Source organism: Coregonus lavaretus (assembly GCF_964263955.1).
Source record: "Coregonus lavaretus genome assembly, chromosome: 13".
NCBI classification, from domain to species: Eukaryota; Metazoa; Chordata; class Actinopteri; order Salmoniformes; family Salmonidae; genus Coregonus; species Coregonus lavaretus.
Window position 1 is genome coordinate 15,470,555 of NC_140000.1, and position 17,277 is coordinate 15,487,831.

At 41.7% G+C, this 17,277-nt stretch overlaps 1 protein-coding gene across 2 annotated transcripts; it reads left to right on the top strand.

Moving 5' to 3' along the window:
- The first annotated feature begins 1,467 nt into the window (after positions 1–1,467).
- Positions 1,468–16,438, top strand: LOC311139474 (frizzled-6-like). Of its 2 annotated transcripts, none has more exons than XM_084174356.1 (8): positions 1,468–1,599; positions 3,280–3,682; positions 8,978–9,174; positions 9,472–9,880; positions 11,735–12,337; positions 13,485–13,633; positions 13,851–14,303; positions 14,422–16,438. In XM_084174356.1, the coding sequence occupies exons 2-8, from the start codon at positions 3,497–3,499 to the stop codon at positions 14,576–14,578; spliced, it is 2,154 nt and encodes a 717-aa protein (XP_084030482.1). In that variant the 5' UTR covers positions 1,468–1,599; positions 3,280–3,496; the 3' UTR covers positions 14,579–16,438. The 2 variants fall into 2 exon arrangements, with proteins under 2 accessions (XP_084030482.1, XP_084030483.1); XM_084174357.1 differs by having other exon boundaries at positions 1,472–1,599; positions 3,371–3,682; positions 14,422–15,498.
- The last annotated feature ends 839 nt before the right edge of the window (positions 16,439–17,277 follow it).

The window sequence follows — 17,277 nt, forward strand, 5'->3', positions numbered from 1 at the left end:
GTTGTTGGTAAGTAATGAATCTGCTAGCTTCTGACATGACTTACACTCTTTAAGTGTCTGATATCGCTGATTAAGACATTTAATTTAGGTCTGAATGGTGAGGAAACATGATAGGGTTGGTGTACATAGACAGAGAAAACAGGACATAGTCCAAGACAAGATCCAGTGGGATAATCAGAAGAGTGAAATACATGTGTGATTAAGTTAAAGATGCAGTCCGGGATCTTAAGCACAACAAATTTGTAACACATTGTACTAATTGGATTCATAACATATCATACGAATTGCAAAAATGTAACATATAATAAGAAATGGATGACGAAGTACACCATTGGATTACATAGTACACAAAAAACATGGACCCGTTTTGGCTTGTGCGCACCACATTCAAAACTACCGGCTGAAATTATCCAAAAGTTCTGGAGCATCACTTTAATGTTTGCTCTATAGTTCCTACAAACTAACGTCAATGGGCGTGGCGTAGCTTTTCGCCAGAGCAAGGAGTTTGGGTAGCCAGGCAACTTTAATGTTGTATAATCAGGTTGCAGTGTTCGCGCACATAGGGGTACATGATGCAGACTACTTGTGTGAAAGAAACAGCAGCTGATGGGACAGAGTGAATATAAGTGTTTTTCAAGTAAAAGGTTTTCTAGTAAATCTTTCTTTGCCAAAGGCAAGTCAAGTGCTATGCTTCCAGACCCAATCCCCCCAGTTGAGAAAAAAGTGAATGGGCAGCACTTTTGACCAAAATTAAAAGGTATAGAATGCAGCCGAGATTGCAGGCTATTATTGTGTTAATAACATGTTGATAACATGTGACCCCCCCTAAACACGACTTCAGTTACTGTAGTGCACTGCCTCTCATTTGTTTTTATAACCTGATAGGCCTACTGTCTAGTGGCTAAACTCAAAGTCTCAACTCAAGACTTCTCAACTTTATGTGTCAAGATGTCTCCAGACATCAAGATTAAGATGATGGCTGAGGAGTCCTATGCATGACATTTAGAATTTTGTAACCAATTTTTGGCCCCAAAGTTGGCTACAATATGATACACTGTAGGCCTGTGCTTCGTAGAACCATTCCTGCCATCTGCTGGTGAATCCAGTCAATCACATAATACAACCATGATCAGCAATTCTTTGTGACATTTCTAAAAGCCAGTGCACAGCCGCAACAGCTCATCTGCAACCCTTTTACGTCAATTTTGTATCTTTAATGTACAACTTTAATTCTCCCCTTACAGTGAAAAATACAATAAGTCATAATTTAATTGCACAAAGTTGTTACAGCGTTATGATGCGTGTATTATCTGAGATCGAGGACTATCCATCTATTTTGAATAGTACCATTATAAAATACATAATGTGTGTGGCTACACTGTCTGCACTTGATAATAGCACCTGCAAATGACAACGGCCAGTGTTTCCCCGGATTGTAACTGTATGGGGGTGTTGTATCGAACACGCAGACAGACAGGATGTGGAGCTGAAAGAAAGAAGGCGGAGAATAGTTGAAAGTCGCTGGAATTTCTTTCGCTAAATCCGAAACGATTGCTATGGAATGATGCCCTTTATTTAGGAAAAACTAACAACCAAAGGGTAAGTGTAATTGATGTGACTTTTCTGTCCTTGTCTAAATAAATGTTACATTTGAAACTTATCGAGGCCCTTTCCAAGGCACGGAGACAGGGATATTTACTAGTCCCACTTCCCGAAGTTGGCTGCCAGACATGAGGAACAATTGGAGTTTCCGAATGCCCATTTGGGGAAAACACGAAGGAAGGACATTTATATTCCTATTCTTTCTAAGTATTCCATGTAACTGCAGTGTAATTTTCTTCAACCTTTGACAATAGGGTGTATTCTGAAGTAGTTATTTTTTACTTTAAAAATGAAAAATCTATGTTTTTTCATTTAATTTGACTGGAGTGTGTGTGATTTGTGACCAAGTCAAAACATTTGACTATTCAGTGGCCTTTTCTCAGTGATATTTGGAAATCGAATATGGTTTTTGTTGGCTAAACTATTCCAAGCTACTGTACATGATAGAAACAGTCATGAAGTGGTTCGTATGGTTCGCTAAATGCCAATCGATACAGTAGCAAAACATTAGATTGTTTGGTGAAATCATAATAATAAACATTAAATCAGTTTTGATTGATTTGTCTATTGTTAAAGCCATTCTCTCCACAGCTCAAACACACACATACATGTAAACATAAACACAACAACAAATAACCAACCATACAATACTGCATAGGACTATTGCAGCAAATGAAAAAGTGATTTATGTTCTGCAGTACAGCAAATCATAGACTTATTGAATGCAAACGGCATGCATTACAGACAGTGCTTTCTGTGAATGATTACCTGTGTGAGATTAGATGGCGTGGCATGCTCCAATCAGACATTGTTACATACCAGACTTCACAAGACACTTAAAGCTTCAAGCCTGTATCAACAAGCTGATGCTTATATTGAATTAGTCTGCAATTCAGTGTGCAATTCCACCACATAATCTATTCACCACTGCAGAAGAGACTGGACAGATGTATTTCTCACTAGCAATAATCCACTCAGATCAATATGAATGATCTAAAGCAAGTTTATCAGTAAGGTAGTATATATATATATATATATATATATATATATATATATATATATATATATATATATATATATATATGTATTCACTAACTGTAAGTCGCTCTGGATAAGAGCGTCTGCTAAATGACTAAAATGTAAATGTAAATGTTTATGTTACAAATATTGATGCTAAAGGCCCAGTGCAGTCAAAACGTGATTTTCCTGTGTTTTATACATATTTCCACACTTTGAGGTGGGAATAATACTGTGAAATTGTGAAAATGATGATAATGTCCTTTTAGTGTAAGAGCTGTTTGAAAACACCACCTGAAATTTCAGCCTGTTTTGGTGAGATGGAGTTTTAGCCTGCCTGGTGATGCGGTAAATTAGTTTAATAGACCAATAAGAAAGAGAGTTCCAAACCTCTCTGCCAATAACAGCTAGTTTCAGTTTTCCCCTCCCCACTGAGACCACTCCCAGACAGTCCTAGCAAATATCTTTGCTAAGAAGCAATTTTTTTTTTTTTTACCACTTTAATTGAAAACAATCACATTAAGGTACTTAACTGTTACCCAGAAATTATTTGATATTGAGATACAAACTGCTGCGTTGGACCTATATTGCTTTGGAACCAAACCCCATACTTACCTTTCAAAACACACCAGATAAATAATACTCTGTTCTTTTTTAAAGCTTGGGACTTCCGAACGTGCCACCGTGCTGATGCCGTGGTGGCTGATGGGAATGTTTTACCTGTCATTACTCCTTTTGTCTCCATGGATAGGACCCCAGCAGGCCTAGAGAAATGTGGATGAAGAGTTATCCGGCCTCCAACATAAAGATATCCTTCCACTGAACCAAATAGTGCTGTTTATACACAAATAGTTTAGCCTAGTACCTGGCTGCCACCATGATGATACCCGGGCTGGTCTGGGTGTGCCTGGCACTGATAGGGGTGAGGAGCTGCCACGCCCACAGTCTGTTCACCTGTGAACCCATCAAGGTGCATCGCTGCCTGGGGATGCCCTACAACATGACCTTCTTCCCCAACATGATGGAGCACTATGACCAGGACATAGCAACCAGCAGGATGGAGGTGAGTGTTTCTCACTGTGATAAAACCCTAAGATTTCCCATCAGACTTGGAGCATAGAGGAAAAAACACCTTGCAGTTTGTTACAGATGTAGGATCTTAATTTGAGCCAGTTTGCTACAGCAGGAAAATAATCCTGCAGCAACAGGAAATTATAATTATTATGTGGCTTATAATTAATGGACATTTTTGTAGGGGTTGATACATTTTTCGTAAGGGGAAAATCAAGTCTAAAATTTCAAAGTGGAAATTACAAACTGCAGAAGCCTTTTTAAACTTCAAATACACAACGCATTTTATATTAGCTGCATTACAGGGAAGTTCTCCTGCAACAGGGTGATCAAATTAAGATCCTACATATGTAATATCATTTTTTCCCCATATGTTTGCCATGAATCCAACAGGTGCAAAAGGATTAATTGTGTATTAAAATAACTATTTTTCAAACCATTCTCTATGAACATGCTAAGATGTAGAGGAAATGCAGTCTTTTTAATGGACAGCTGAGTATTGTATCTTGTGTGTCTTAGTATTCTCGAAGGTCTTCCATCCCCTCTCGCTGTAGCTACAGTGTTTAGTTACACGTAATGTAGTTTACGAAAGTTCAATCAGATGGCTGAATGCTCGTTTAACTTCAACCAGTAAGCATAACATAATTCGCTTTTGTTTCCTATTCTACGGGAATACTGGGAGTGAATACAAATGTATCATCGTCAGCATAGCGTCTTGTTTCTTCTCCTCTTTCCTGTTAGCCATGTGTGGAATGTCATTCACCTATTTATATCAGAGGGCTGATGTAAATACTATGCATGGCAGTCTCTCTTGGCTAAGAGTTGAGGAGAGACTGACTGCATTACATCTTCTTTTTATAAGAAATATTAATGTGTTGAAAATCCCAAATTGTTTGCATAGTCAACTTACACACAGCTCTGACACACACACTTACCCCACCAGACATGCCACCAGGGGTCTTTTCACAGTCCCCAAATCCAGAACAAATTCAAGAAAGCATACAGTATTACATAGAGCCATTATTGCATGGAACTCTGTTCCATCTCAAATTGCTCAAATAAACAGCAAACCTGGTTTCAAAAAACAGATAAAGCAACACCTCACGGCACAACGCCTCTCCCCTATTTGACCTAGATAGTTTGTGTGTATGTATTGATATGTAGGCTACGTGTGCCTTTAAAAAAAATGTATGTAGTTCTGTCCTTGAGCTGTTCTTGTCTATTAACGTATTATGTCATGTTTCATGTTTTGTGTGGACCCCAGCAAGAGTAGCTGCTGCTTTTCCAACAGCTAATGGGGATCCTAATAAAATACCAAATACCAAATACCTTATAGCCTATATAAGCATGGCACAATAATGCACATTCCTCACGCTTGCTGTTTAACCTATGGGTTCACTTTTTCAATTTTCACCTTCCTCTATCTCAACCAATGGGTGTAAATCTTGGGATGTACAGTTGAAGTCGGAAGTTTACATACAACTTAGACAAATACATTTAAACTCAGTTTTTCACAATTCCTCACATTTAGTCCTAGTAAAAATTCCCTGTCTTAGGTCAGTTAGGATCACCACTTTATTTTAAGAATGTGAAATGTCAGAATAATAGTAGAGAGAATGATTTATTTCAGCTTTTATTTATTTCATCACATTCCCAGTGGGTCAGAAGTTTACATACACTCAATTAGTATTTGGTAGCATTGCCTTTAAATTGTTTAACTTGGGTCAAACGTTTCGGGTAGCCTTCCACAAGCTTCCCACAATAAGTTGGGTGAATTTTGGCCCACTCCTCCTGACAGAGCTGGTGTAACTGAGTCAGGTTTGTAGGCCTCCTTGCTCGCACACACTTTTTTAGTTCTGCCCACACATTTTCTATAGGATTGAGGTCAGGGCTTTGTGATGGCCACTCCAATACCTTGACTTTGTTGTCCTTAAGCCATTTTGCCACAACTTTGGAAGTATGCTTGGGGTCATTGTCCATTTGGAAGACCCATTTGCGACCAAGCTTTGACTTCCTGACTGATGTCTTGAGATGTTGCTTCAATATATCCACATAATTTTCCTTCCTCATGATGCCATCTATTTTGTGAAGTGCACCAGTCCCTCCTGCAGCAAAGCACCCCCACAGCATGATGCTGCCACCCCGTGCGTCATGGTTGGGATGGTGTTCTTCGGCTTGCAAGCTTCCCCCTTTTTCCTCCAAACATAACGATGGTCATTATGGCGAAACAGTTCTATTTTTGTTTCATCAGACCAGAGGACATTTCTCCAAAAAGTACGATCTTTGTCCCCATGTGCAGTTGCAAACCGTAGTCTGGCTTTTTTATGGCGGTTTTGGAGCATTGGCTTCTTCCTTGCTGAGCGGCCTTTCAGGTTATGTCGACATTTAATAAAATGTCATATTGCATTCCATCTTTATGGTTCATTCAGTAAAGCCTGTACTCGATTGAAATGAGTGTGGAGCAGACAGAGATATGCTGTACTCTTTGTGTGGTGTCTATCTATCAGGCTGAGCTGAGGTTCTCCTCTTATTTCAGGACAACCTCAGGGAGCCACAGAAAACTCTGGGTACTTTGTTGTGTGGGGCGGCCTTTGATTTAGGAGAGGAAGGGGAGGGAGACACACCCAGCCTCACACAAAGACTAGCCAGCATTCCTTCCACACTGTACTCTCTCTCTCTCTCTCTCTCTCTCTCTCTCTCTCTCTCTCTCTCTCTCTCTCTCTCTCTCTCTCTCTCTCTCTCTTTCTCTCTCTCGCTCTCTCTCCCTTTCTCTCTCTCTCTCTCTCTCTCTCTCTCTCTCTCTGTTTCTACCTCTCCCCCCTCTCTTCCTTTCTTTGTCTCTCACTCCTTCACTTCACTTCAAAGTGTCAGTGTTAGGTATCTATAGTAATAGATGCATACAGTACCTACTGCTGACAGTCAATCTGACCAAATGGCCTGTTGGAAAGTGTGCCATGATGGGGATCTAGGTATTGTTATGAAGTTGATTTTCCTGTTGCTCATCTGTTCAGTGTTATTCAATATGATTTTCCGGATGGAGGACTAGCCCTTTCCTTTAGGGGCATTGTTCCTGTTACCATGTCAATGTGACAATATTCTACTAGTGTTTGGCAGCTTAAAAGTAACACTTCAGGCACCTGTAAGGAAACTGACCAAAATAGCAGTAAGTGAAGAACTAGCATATGTTTTTAGTATACATTTCAAACTCAACCAATGCATTTTTAAGTTAGGATGCTATATTGCGTAGCCCTTTCTTGCTGTCAAATGACCAAATCGCCGTCTAGTGGCCTCATGAGTGAAATGTTATTAATATTTTCATAATGTAATAATTAATAAACAGAAAAAAGAAGAAAAAAAACTGCAGAAAATCTGGTGTTTCTGTGTCAAACGGTTTTGTTATATTTCAGTCTTCTGTGATGTATATAAAGTGTAATGTTGGGATGCAAACTCAACATTGAATTCATTTCAACTCGATATCTGACATGGTACAGGTATTTTCTTTTTTGTAAAGTCCATAACCATGTGTGTGAGGTGTATACTTTTGTTTCAAAGTAGATTTGTTTAAGACTACCAAGAAACACTCTGTGTGACCCTGATTTAGCCCACTGCAGTATTAATTGAGTCATTATTATCCATAGTCGAGGGACCTTGGGTGGAAATCTACACTAGAGGAATCAGTAGAGGGATCATGCTTTTGAATGAGGACAGACAGCCCCAATTCCAATACACTCCAAATGTATTCCAATTTACAGTGGCTCCACAGACAAATACACGAAACGGCAGATTGTAGAATAAGAAGAGCTTTTTGAGATGGAGTTTGGGACCTCCAAAGAAGTGAAACAAGGAGCCATACAGTCGGAGAGCCAGTTCCCCAGGCCCCATCTAGATCTGGGCTGCTGCCAGCCTGGAGCTGGGGAAACAGTCAGGGAGAGAACGTTGAATAGTGGGGTTGTTAGGTTGGCCCTGTGTTGGTGGTGGGATTGAGGGGGAAATGTGGCTTATATGCTGTAAACATCGGCTGGATTTACTGCCGCCAGCAGTCATAGTTCTTTCTGCATAACTGCATTTGTAAGCTGAACAGGAATGTTTGATAACATGGTGTATCTGATCCAAAGCAAGTGGCCCTTAGATTAAGATGGCCACATGATACAGTCTGTAATCTTTGAAGGATACAGTTATAATTGTTTTGGGAATGATTTGTGGCAGTCGTTACTGATGGTATCTTAAGCTTTTGTGATATGGTCATTACTTCGACAAGATCTGTTTATTTGGATAAACTCTGTTTAGCGTGACAAAACAATGCCAAAAATAACCATTCATGCTTTGGAAAGATATGTTTTCATACTTTGGTAGAAATCACTGTGAACTCATTAATGGTTGTTAGAGCAGAGCAGCAGCTTTAGTGTGATGGAATGGATACTGAGCAGAAGCCCAACAGTTCTGTCCATTCCAGTCAACATCCCTCTTGACTCCTGGTTTCCAACCAGTCCCAGAGTCATTTCCTGATGCCCACCCCCATATACTAAAATCTGTTGAAACGGAAGAATATGAGACAGCCTCTGAAAGGAATCCTTTGTGTGGCACCATAATACAGTGCATTACAGCCTCTAATGTAGAGTAGCCTTTTTAGCTTTTCCAACCAAGTCACGTGTACAGGAAAATAAAACGATTCTATTTATGGATTTGCCCATGGCAAGGGACCTTCATGTACTGTATTGTGGCCTTGATTGAAAGAATTAACCTCACGTTGACTGACTTTTTAATTACAAACTGTTGTGATGTCTAAATGAATCTAGTTGAACTAAATATTGGTTGTTGGATTAAAAACATGTCTGACCATTTGTTCAGCTCCACCCTTACAGGTACAGGAGCACAGTACTAGTATTTAGTAGGGTAGCAAAATTCCGGTAACTTTCCCAGGTTTTCCCAAAATCCTGGTTGAAAGATTGCTGGAATTAGGTTTGAATAAACCAGAAATCCAGAAACTCCAACCAGGACTTCTGGAAAACCTTTGAATTTAGGGAAAGATACCGGAATTTTGCAACCCTAGTATTTACAGTATGTTCTTGAACCATAAAAATCTGAATGTATCTCTCTCTCTCTCGGTCATTCTCTCTCTCTCTTTCTCTCTCTCGCTCTCTCTCCCTTTCTCTCTCTCTCCCTTTCTCTCTCTCTCCCTTTCTCCCTCTTTCTCTCTCTCTCTCTCCCTTTCTCCCTCTTTCTCTCCCTTTCTCTCTCTCCCTTTCTCTCTCGCTCTCTCGCTCTCTCCCCTTCCCTACCTCTGTAGCCCTTCATGCCGCTGGTCAACCTGCGCTGCTCTCCAGACGTACATCACTTCCTGTGTCAGGCCTTTATCCCAGCATGCACTGAGGACACCAAGGTGATCCGGCCATGTCGTGACCTGTGTGAAACAGTGAGGTCAGACTGCAGGAAGGACATCAGCACCTTCGGCATTACCTGGCCTCCGGAGCTGCACTGTGACAGGTAGATGTGACTGACTGGGTTGAACGCAATTCTCCAGGTCTCAGGCAAGGTTACTCATCACGTGTGCGTGGTTCACTGAACCACAACATCTGTTACATACATAGGCGTGTTGTACCGTGCCAAGATTTATAGATGAAAAGGCACATGCATGACTTTTTTCAGATGACCAAATAGTAAGCGTTTATAAACTGCTTGCTAACTGCTAGTTGACCAGTTATTACATTTATCAGCACTAAGTTTTGAAATGGTATTAATTTAGTTATGGTCTTGACTCTTTACCCAACTTTTCTCCTCTAGATTGGAGGATTGCCTCTACTCTCCAGATGGCTCAGCTCTGCCACCAACCAGACTGACCACACCCAAGACCTCTCTGTCTGCCAAGAGGGACATGGGCTTCTGGTGCCCCCTTCAGCTGAAGACCCGACCCGGCCAGGGATCCACGTTCCTGGGTGCCGGGGACTGTGCTCCCCCTTGCTCCAACATGTACTTCAAGCCCCATGAGATCGAGTTCGCCAAGACCTTCATCGGGGTGTGCTCCATCGTCTGCCTCTGCGCCACGCTCTTCACTTTTCTCACCTTCCTCATCGACGTCAAACGCTTCCGCTACCCCGAACGGCCAATCATCTTCTATGCCGTGTGCTACAGCTTCGTGTCGCTCATCTACTTCATTGGCTTCCTGCTTGGGAACAATGCATCCTGCAACAAGGTCTGTTTATATCTGTGTCTGAAATGGCACCCAATCTATATTGTACACTACTTTTGACCAGAGCCCCCAGATCTCTATGGGCCCTGGTCTAAATTATTGTACTATGTAGGGAATAGGGTGCTATTTGGGATACATCCCATGTCTTGTGATGTACAGTACCAGTCAAAAGTTTGGACACACCTACTCATTCCAGGGATTTTCTTTATTTTTACTATTTTCTACATTGTAGAATAATAGTGAAGACATAAAAACTATGAAATCATGTAGTAACCAAAAAAGTGTTAAACAAATCAAAATATATTTTATATGTGAGATTCTTCAAATAGCCACCCTTTGCCTTGATGACAGCTTTGCATACGATTGGCATTCTCTCAACCAGCTTCATGAGGTAGTCACCTGGAATGCATTTCAATTAACAGGTGTGCCTTCTTAAGAGTTAATTTGTGGAATTTATTTCCTTCTTAATGCGTTTGAGCCAATCAGTTGTGTTGTGACAAGGTAGGGGGGTATACAGAAGATAGCCCTATTTGGTAAAAGACCAAGTCCATATTATGGCAAGAACAGCTAAAATAAGCAAAGGGAAACGACAGTCCATCAATACTTTAAGACATGAAGGTCAGTCAATATGGAACATTTCAAGAACTTTGAACGTTTCTTCAAGTGCAGTCGCAAAAACCATCAAGCGCTATGATGAAACTGGCTCTCATGAGGACCGCCACAGGAATGGAAGACACAGAGTTACCTCTGCTGCAGAGGATAAGTTCATTAGAGTTACCAGCTTCAGAAATTGCAGCCCAAATAAATGCTTCACAGAGTTAAAGTAACAGACACATCTCAACATCAACTGTTCAAAGGGGACTGTGTGATACAGCCCTTCATGGTTGAATTGCTGCAAAGAAACCACTACTAAAGGACACCAATAATAAGAAGAGACTTGCTTGGGCCAAGAAACACGAGCAATGGACATTAGACCGGTGGAAATGTGTCCTTTGGTCTGGAGTCCAAATTGGAGATTTTGGGTTCCAACCGCCGTGTCTTTGTGAGACGTGGTGTGGGTGAACGGATTATCTCCGCATGTGTATTTCCCACCGTAAAGCATGGAGGAGGAGGTGTTATGGTGTGGGGGTGCTTTGGTGACACTCTTTGTGATTTATTTAGAATTCAAGGCACACTTAACCAGCATGGCTACCACAGCATTCTACAGCGATACACAATCCCATCTGGTTTGGGCTTAGTGGGACTATCATTTGTTTTTCAACAGGACAATGACCCAACACACCTCCAGGCTGTGTAAGGGCTATTTTACCAAGAAGGAGAGTGATGGAATGTTGCATCAGATGACCTGGCCTCCACAATCCCCCGACCTCAACCCAATTGAGATGGTTTGGGATGAGTCGGACCGCAGAGTGAAGGAAAAGCAGCCAACAAGTGCTCAGCAAGACTGTTGGAAAAGCATTCCAGGTGAACCTGGTTGAGAGAATGCCAAGAGTGTGCAAAGCTGTCATCAAGGCAAAAGGTGGCTATTTGAAGAATCTCAAATATAAAATATATTTTGATTTGTTTAACACTTTTTTGGTTACTACATGATTCCATATGTGTTATTTCATAGTGTTGATGTCTTCACTATTATTCTATAATGTAAAAAATTTTAAAAATAAAGAAAAACCCTTGAATGAGTAGGTGTGTCCAAACTTTTGACTGGTAGTGTATGTCCTGGGATGAAGTTATGTAGCTATGTATTGTGATGTTTTATATGTATGCCAGGTATACCTTTTATTTTCCTAGCAAACTTCTCTATGGGACATAAAAGTAGTCATTCATTCGTTAATCAATTTATTCATTCATTCATCCCAGGCGGTGCACCTGGCTGCCATGGACACGGTGGTGCTCGGCTCCCAGAGTAAAGGCTGTACGTTACTCTTCATGCTGCTCTACTTCTTCTCCATGGCCGGCATCGTCTGGTGGGTCATCCTCACCATCACCTGGTTCCTGGCCGCCGGGCCCAAGTGGAGCTGTGAGGCCATCGAGAAGAAGGCGGTGTGGTTCCACTCTGTCGCCTGGGGGATCCCCGGAGCACTAACCGTCATGCTACTGGCTCTCAACAAGGTGGAGGGAGATAACATCAGCGGCGTGTGCTTCGTGGGGCTCTATGATCTGGACGCGCTGCGGTACTTTGTGCTGGCGCCGATGTGTATCGGGGTGGTGGTGGGGCTGTCTCTGCTGCTGGCTGGGATCGTGTCGCTCAATAACGTGCGTCAGGTGATCCAGCACGATGAGAGGAACCAGGAGAAGCTGAAGAAGTTTATGATCCGTATCGGGGTGTTCAGTGGTCTGTACCTGGTGCCCCTGGTCACTCTGCAGGGGTGTTACATCTATGAACAGAGCCAGCGCTCCACTTGGGAAAAAACCTGGATCAATGACCGCTGCCAGGAGTACAGCATTCCCTGCTCACACAAGGTAACACACACGCTTAGCACTAGAACATTTTCATAATAATTTGATATCTCTATGAAGATATGCCACTGCAAAATTCATCAAACATTAATAGATGTTAAAAATCAGTGCTGTTCTTATGCCTTCTTTCAGCCACAGTAGAATGTACGATGATATTTGGCAGATGTTTAAGTGGAAATGGTCTAATTAAGCAATAAGGCACAAGGGGGTGTGGTACTATACAACATCTGTAGAGGACGACCCTACCTCACACACGAAGCGGCGCATGTCCTAATCCAGGCACTTGTCCTCTCCCATCTGGACTACTGCAACTCGCTGTTGACTGGGCTACCCACTTGTGCCATCAAACCCCTGCAATTTATTCAGAACGCTGCAGCCCACCTGGTTTTCAACCTTCCCAAGTTCTCCCATGTCAACCCGCTCCTCAGCACACTCCACTGGCTTCCAGTCGAAGCTTGCATCCACTACAAGACCATGGTGCTTGCCTACGGCGCACTGCCTCTCCCTACCTATGCTCAAGGCCCTACACCCCAACCCGAGCACTCTGTTCTGCCACCTCTGGTCTCTTGGCTCTCCCACCCCTACGGAAGGGCAGCTTCTGCTCAGCCCAGTCCAAGCTCTTCTTTGTCCTGGAACCCCAATGTTTGAACCAGCTTCCCCCTGAAGCTAGGACAGCAAAGTCCCTTCCCATCTACCGAAAACACCTGAAAACCTACCTCTTCAAAGAGTATCTTAAATAATCCCCCCCCCCCAAAAAAAAAAAAAAGGATAATAATAAAATATTCCTGAAACAACACAATTTCCCTTGACACCTCCCCCCACCACCCTCTTTCTAGCTTTGCTGATAGCTACTTTATTGAGGGAATGTGTACTTACTATGCCTGTGATATGTGGTTGTCCCACCAACTATCTTAAGATGAATGTAAGTCACTCTGGATAAGAGCATCTGCTAAATGACTCAAATGTAAATGTATATGGTTATTATTCCACGGCTAAGGGTTTGGCCATTTACCACAAACCCCAGAGGTGCCTTATTACTATTATAAACTGGTTACCAACGTAATTAGAACTGTAAAAAAAAACACAGCTTTCAGCCAATCAGCATTCAGGGCTCAAACAACCCGGTTTATAATACAATGTTGTGTTTCAGACTACAGAGTCTGATCGTCCGGACCTGTCCCTATTCCTGATTAAATACCTGATGACCCTGGTGGTTGGGATCTCAGCTGTGTTCTGGGTCAGCAGCAAGAAGACCTGCTCAGAATGGGCCTTCTTCTTCAACAGGACCAGGAAGAAAGAGTATGAACACTTCACTAATGCCTGTCTCTCAACTGCTGAAACAAATCATATTTTCTACATGGATTGTATCCCAAATGGCACCCTAGTGCAAAAGTAGTGCATTATATAAGGAATAGGGTGCCATTTGGGAAGCAACTTGGGTTTTTACAGTATGCAACATTTACAGATTGCAAATAGATATAATTATACTGTGTTCTAATTCTATTTCTCTATCCAGCCCCATTAGTGAGAGCCGCAGAGTTCTTCAGGAGTCCTGTGAGTTCTTCCTCAAACACAACAGCCGTGTCCAGCACAAGAAGAACCACTATAACCCCGGCTCCCACAAACTTAAGGTAATCTCCAAGTCCATGGGCACCAGCACCGGTGCCTCAGCCACCGGCAACCACGGCACCTCAGCAGTGGGCAACCATGAGGCCGTCCGGGGCCAGGCTTCTCTCTCTGAGGCCAGGGGCTCGTCTGAGGCCTCCGCCAGGGAGCAGCTGGAAAGGGGCAGCTCCACCCGTGGCTCCAGGCTGGGGGAGAGGGACAGGGAGAGGGAGAGGCAGCCCAGCGGACAGGCCCTGTCTGGGGGGAGAGAGGGGAGAGAGGGGGCAGAGAGACGCAGTAAGAAGGGCAGCTCCAGCAAGGTTAGCAGCCGCTCAGAGAGCTTCCACAGAGTCGCAGAGGGAAGGTAAAGACAGATACTTTCACCCTTTTTCCCAAGTACTTTCTGATCTATACATACGTACTTCAAAAGGTTTTGTTCGCTCCACCGTTAACAGGTTGTTTTTTGCAAACTTGTCTTGTAGGATGACTCCCAGGAGTGACCTATCAGAGACGAGACAGATGCCCAGTGGACAGGACCTGGCTTTAAGCCACTCTCACAGCGGCAGCGCGAAAGGCTCCGTCCCTCACCTGGTTCGCCAGGTACCAGAGGAGAAGAAGGACAAGGACAACAGCGGCTGAGCCCAACCAGCAGGCTCCTAAGATACTTAACACCAGCAGAGATGAGCAACTCTGGTCCTCAGGGGCTGGACTGAATTTCTGCTGGTTTTTGTTCTTCCATTCAAATGAGCAACTGATTTAGCCTGTCATACCATACCAGATGTGTACACTCTCAGATCAATCAGTGATATTAGTGGATCGATTAAGTACCAGAGAGAGAAGAGAAAACCAGCAGAAAACAGGAGTTTTCCTTCAAACCACAGAGACAGGAAGGAAGAGACTAGGTGGGTCACCAGGGTCCTAGAGAGCTCCATTCACTGACCGACCCAACAGGTGTAGCTACTGTACGTCAGTCAGCTTTACTGGATCACTGGCCACATCAAGGTGAATGAGGTTAGAGAATCATGCAGCTCTTCAGACCAACGGTTGCATTTCCCTGCTGTAAAACAGTCACTTAGGTTGACGTATTGTTTATTTACTTATGAAAGCTATACTTTTCTGTTAGTAGATTTGATATGTAAAGTGTGTAGAATATACACTGGCAATATTTATGTAAACTATTTTATTTTCTATCACTGGACTAGTCTTTACACTGAGTTTAAGCGCTTGAAAATCTGAAAATCACGAATGTTTCACCAAACAATCAGAACTTCAAGGATATCTAGCTGTAGAGGTTAACTATGTTTATTTTATTGTTGTATTCAAATGGTTAATGTCATTTGCATGTAGACAATTCCATCATGAAAGAATGAGTAGCAAGCATAGCAGTTCTGTAGTTAAAGTAATTGCATTAGACAGGAGGGTCTCACTACCAATACACTCAGTATGCTACTCGACTTTTCATTCCATTTCCATTACAATGTTTATTTCAGTATATCTATAAATAGTTACATAAGCAATTTTCAATTTTGCTGACTCTCCTCATAAACTTCATTTCCTGTAAATCTGTGTGGAGCATATGCTTTTATACTACAGTTTCTAGAAGAATGTGCCTCATGAACTAAATCATGGTCTTCAGATGCTTTACATGTGTGACATAGTCATTCCATGTGTGTATTCATCTCCAGTGAAATATGTGGACAAAGTAACCATGCTTATTTCTGGCTCTTGACCTTATGGAAGTTGTTGTGGTTGGACATCTCACTACACTAGAGGAGTTACCACTTATAGATTAACCCAGTGCAAAGACTGAGTGATAATGTACAATTTGTACAGATATATAATGTTTGTTTTGTTTTGTTTCAACCAAATATAGTAGTATGTATGCCTAACATAATAACTGATGATCCAATATGAAAACTCTAGTTGAAAAATCTGAGATGAAATCCAATCCAAAGCATGTACCTAGTTGAGTGGATTTTTTTTGACAAATGTGTGGGTTTTGTTCAGTATTTCAATTGGCATGATTCTTACCGGTAATCCTTTAATTGTGTTTGACTCTACACATTTTTCTTGCAAGCATTTTCCCGAAAGGCCTGTTGGGAATAAGTCTTGCACACTGTATTAGTGAAAACCATTTATCCATCCATACATATTCACAATACTTTGATTAGTATTTTAATCCCTCCATTCTGTATTGTTTTATTGTCTTTATTTTGACCCTGTCCTTGATCTTCACCCAAATCTATAGTATTATGTGGCTATCTGAAGACAAAGGTTACAGCTAAAGGGAATTTGTTATCTTGCTTCCACTCCTTCACACATTAACAGTATAACCACTACTCATCCTTGATGGCATATGGACTTGTTTAGGCTATAGAACATTTTTATTTTATTTTAAATTCCCTATACATTTTTGTGAGATTTTGTAGTGTTATGTTGTATGTACTATTTGATATATATTTTGTATCAATTATATTTCCTTTTAATAAAATATTATTGAATAAAATAAACTGAAATGTAATTTGTCTCATGAATGAATGCCTGGTTTTGTATCGCCCATACAGACAGTGAACCAGGTTGTCATGTTTGTGTTATATGCCGTGTTCAAAACAACTGGGAACTCGGAAAACTCCGACTTCAGTGCGTTCATGAAGAGAAAAAACTAGCTCCGACTGGGAAAAATATTTTTGAACGTTCATCCAACTCGGAATTCCAAGTCGGAAACTCGGGTGTCTTTCTAGAGCTCCGACCTAAAAATCATTGACGTCATGATTTGACCTCGTTTTTTTCAAAGTTCCCAGTTGTCTTGAAAGCACCAATAGACATAACCTATAATTGTTTGTCATCATCAACATAATCATCATCAGCTAGCCTACAGGGAAAATACATAGGGAAGACGGGACTGGACATTTCCTCTTTTGTTCTTTATTGCTCCTCTATTGTTCCTCAAGCAAGGTAGGAGGCCGATGACATCACCGATTCCCATCAGATCGCCTCCTTGAATGCCCAACGCCTTGATGTTTGCACTTGTGTCTAAAAACACAATTTTGCTCAAAAGTTTGTTTTGTAACCTTTAGTGTGTGTACTTTACTGTATTTATATTTGACATATTGCTTTTCAACAGTAAAAGTTCAATCACTCTGTAAAGCTAAACTTCTGCGATGCAGATTGAATAGAACCCTTTGTTATAGTGAAGCGATTGAGGGGGAACAAATAGCCTAAAACGGGTCTTGAACAAGTGACCATGTGGTTAACAAATGTGCCAGTTCCAGACCTATTGACACGCAGTAGGCTCACATTAAGATAATTTATATTTTCAAATAAAATGTTATTTCCTG

Bases quoted from the DNA above. Each gene is read 5' to 3' on its own strand.
- LOC311139474 (XM_084174356.1), top strand. From the start codon at position 3,497: ATGATGATACCCGGGCTGGTCTGGGTGTGCCTGGCACTGATAGGGGTG. The intron at 3,683-8,977 runs GTGAGTGTTTCT...CTACCTCTGTAG, and splicing joins TAGCAACCAGCAGGATGGAG to CCCTTCATGCCGCTGGTCAA. The intron at 14,304-14,421 runs GTAAAGACAGAT...CTTGTCTTGTAG, and splicing joins CACAGAGTCGCAGAGGGAAG to GATGACTCCCAGGAGTGACC.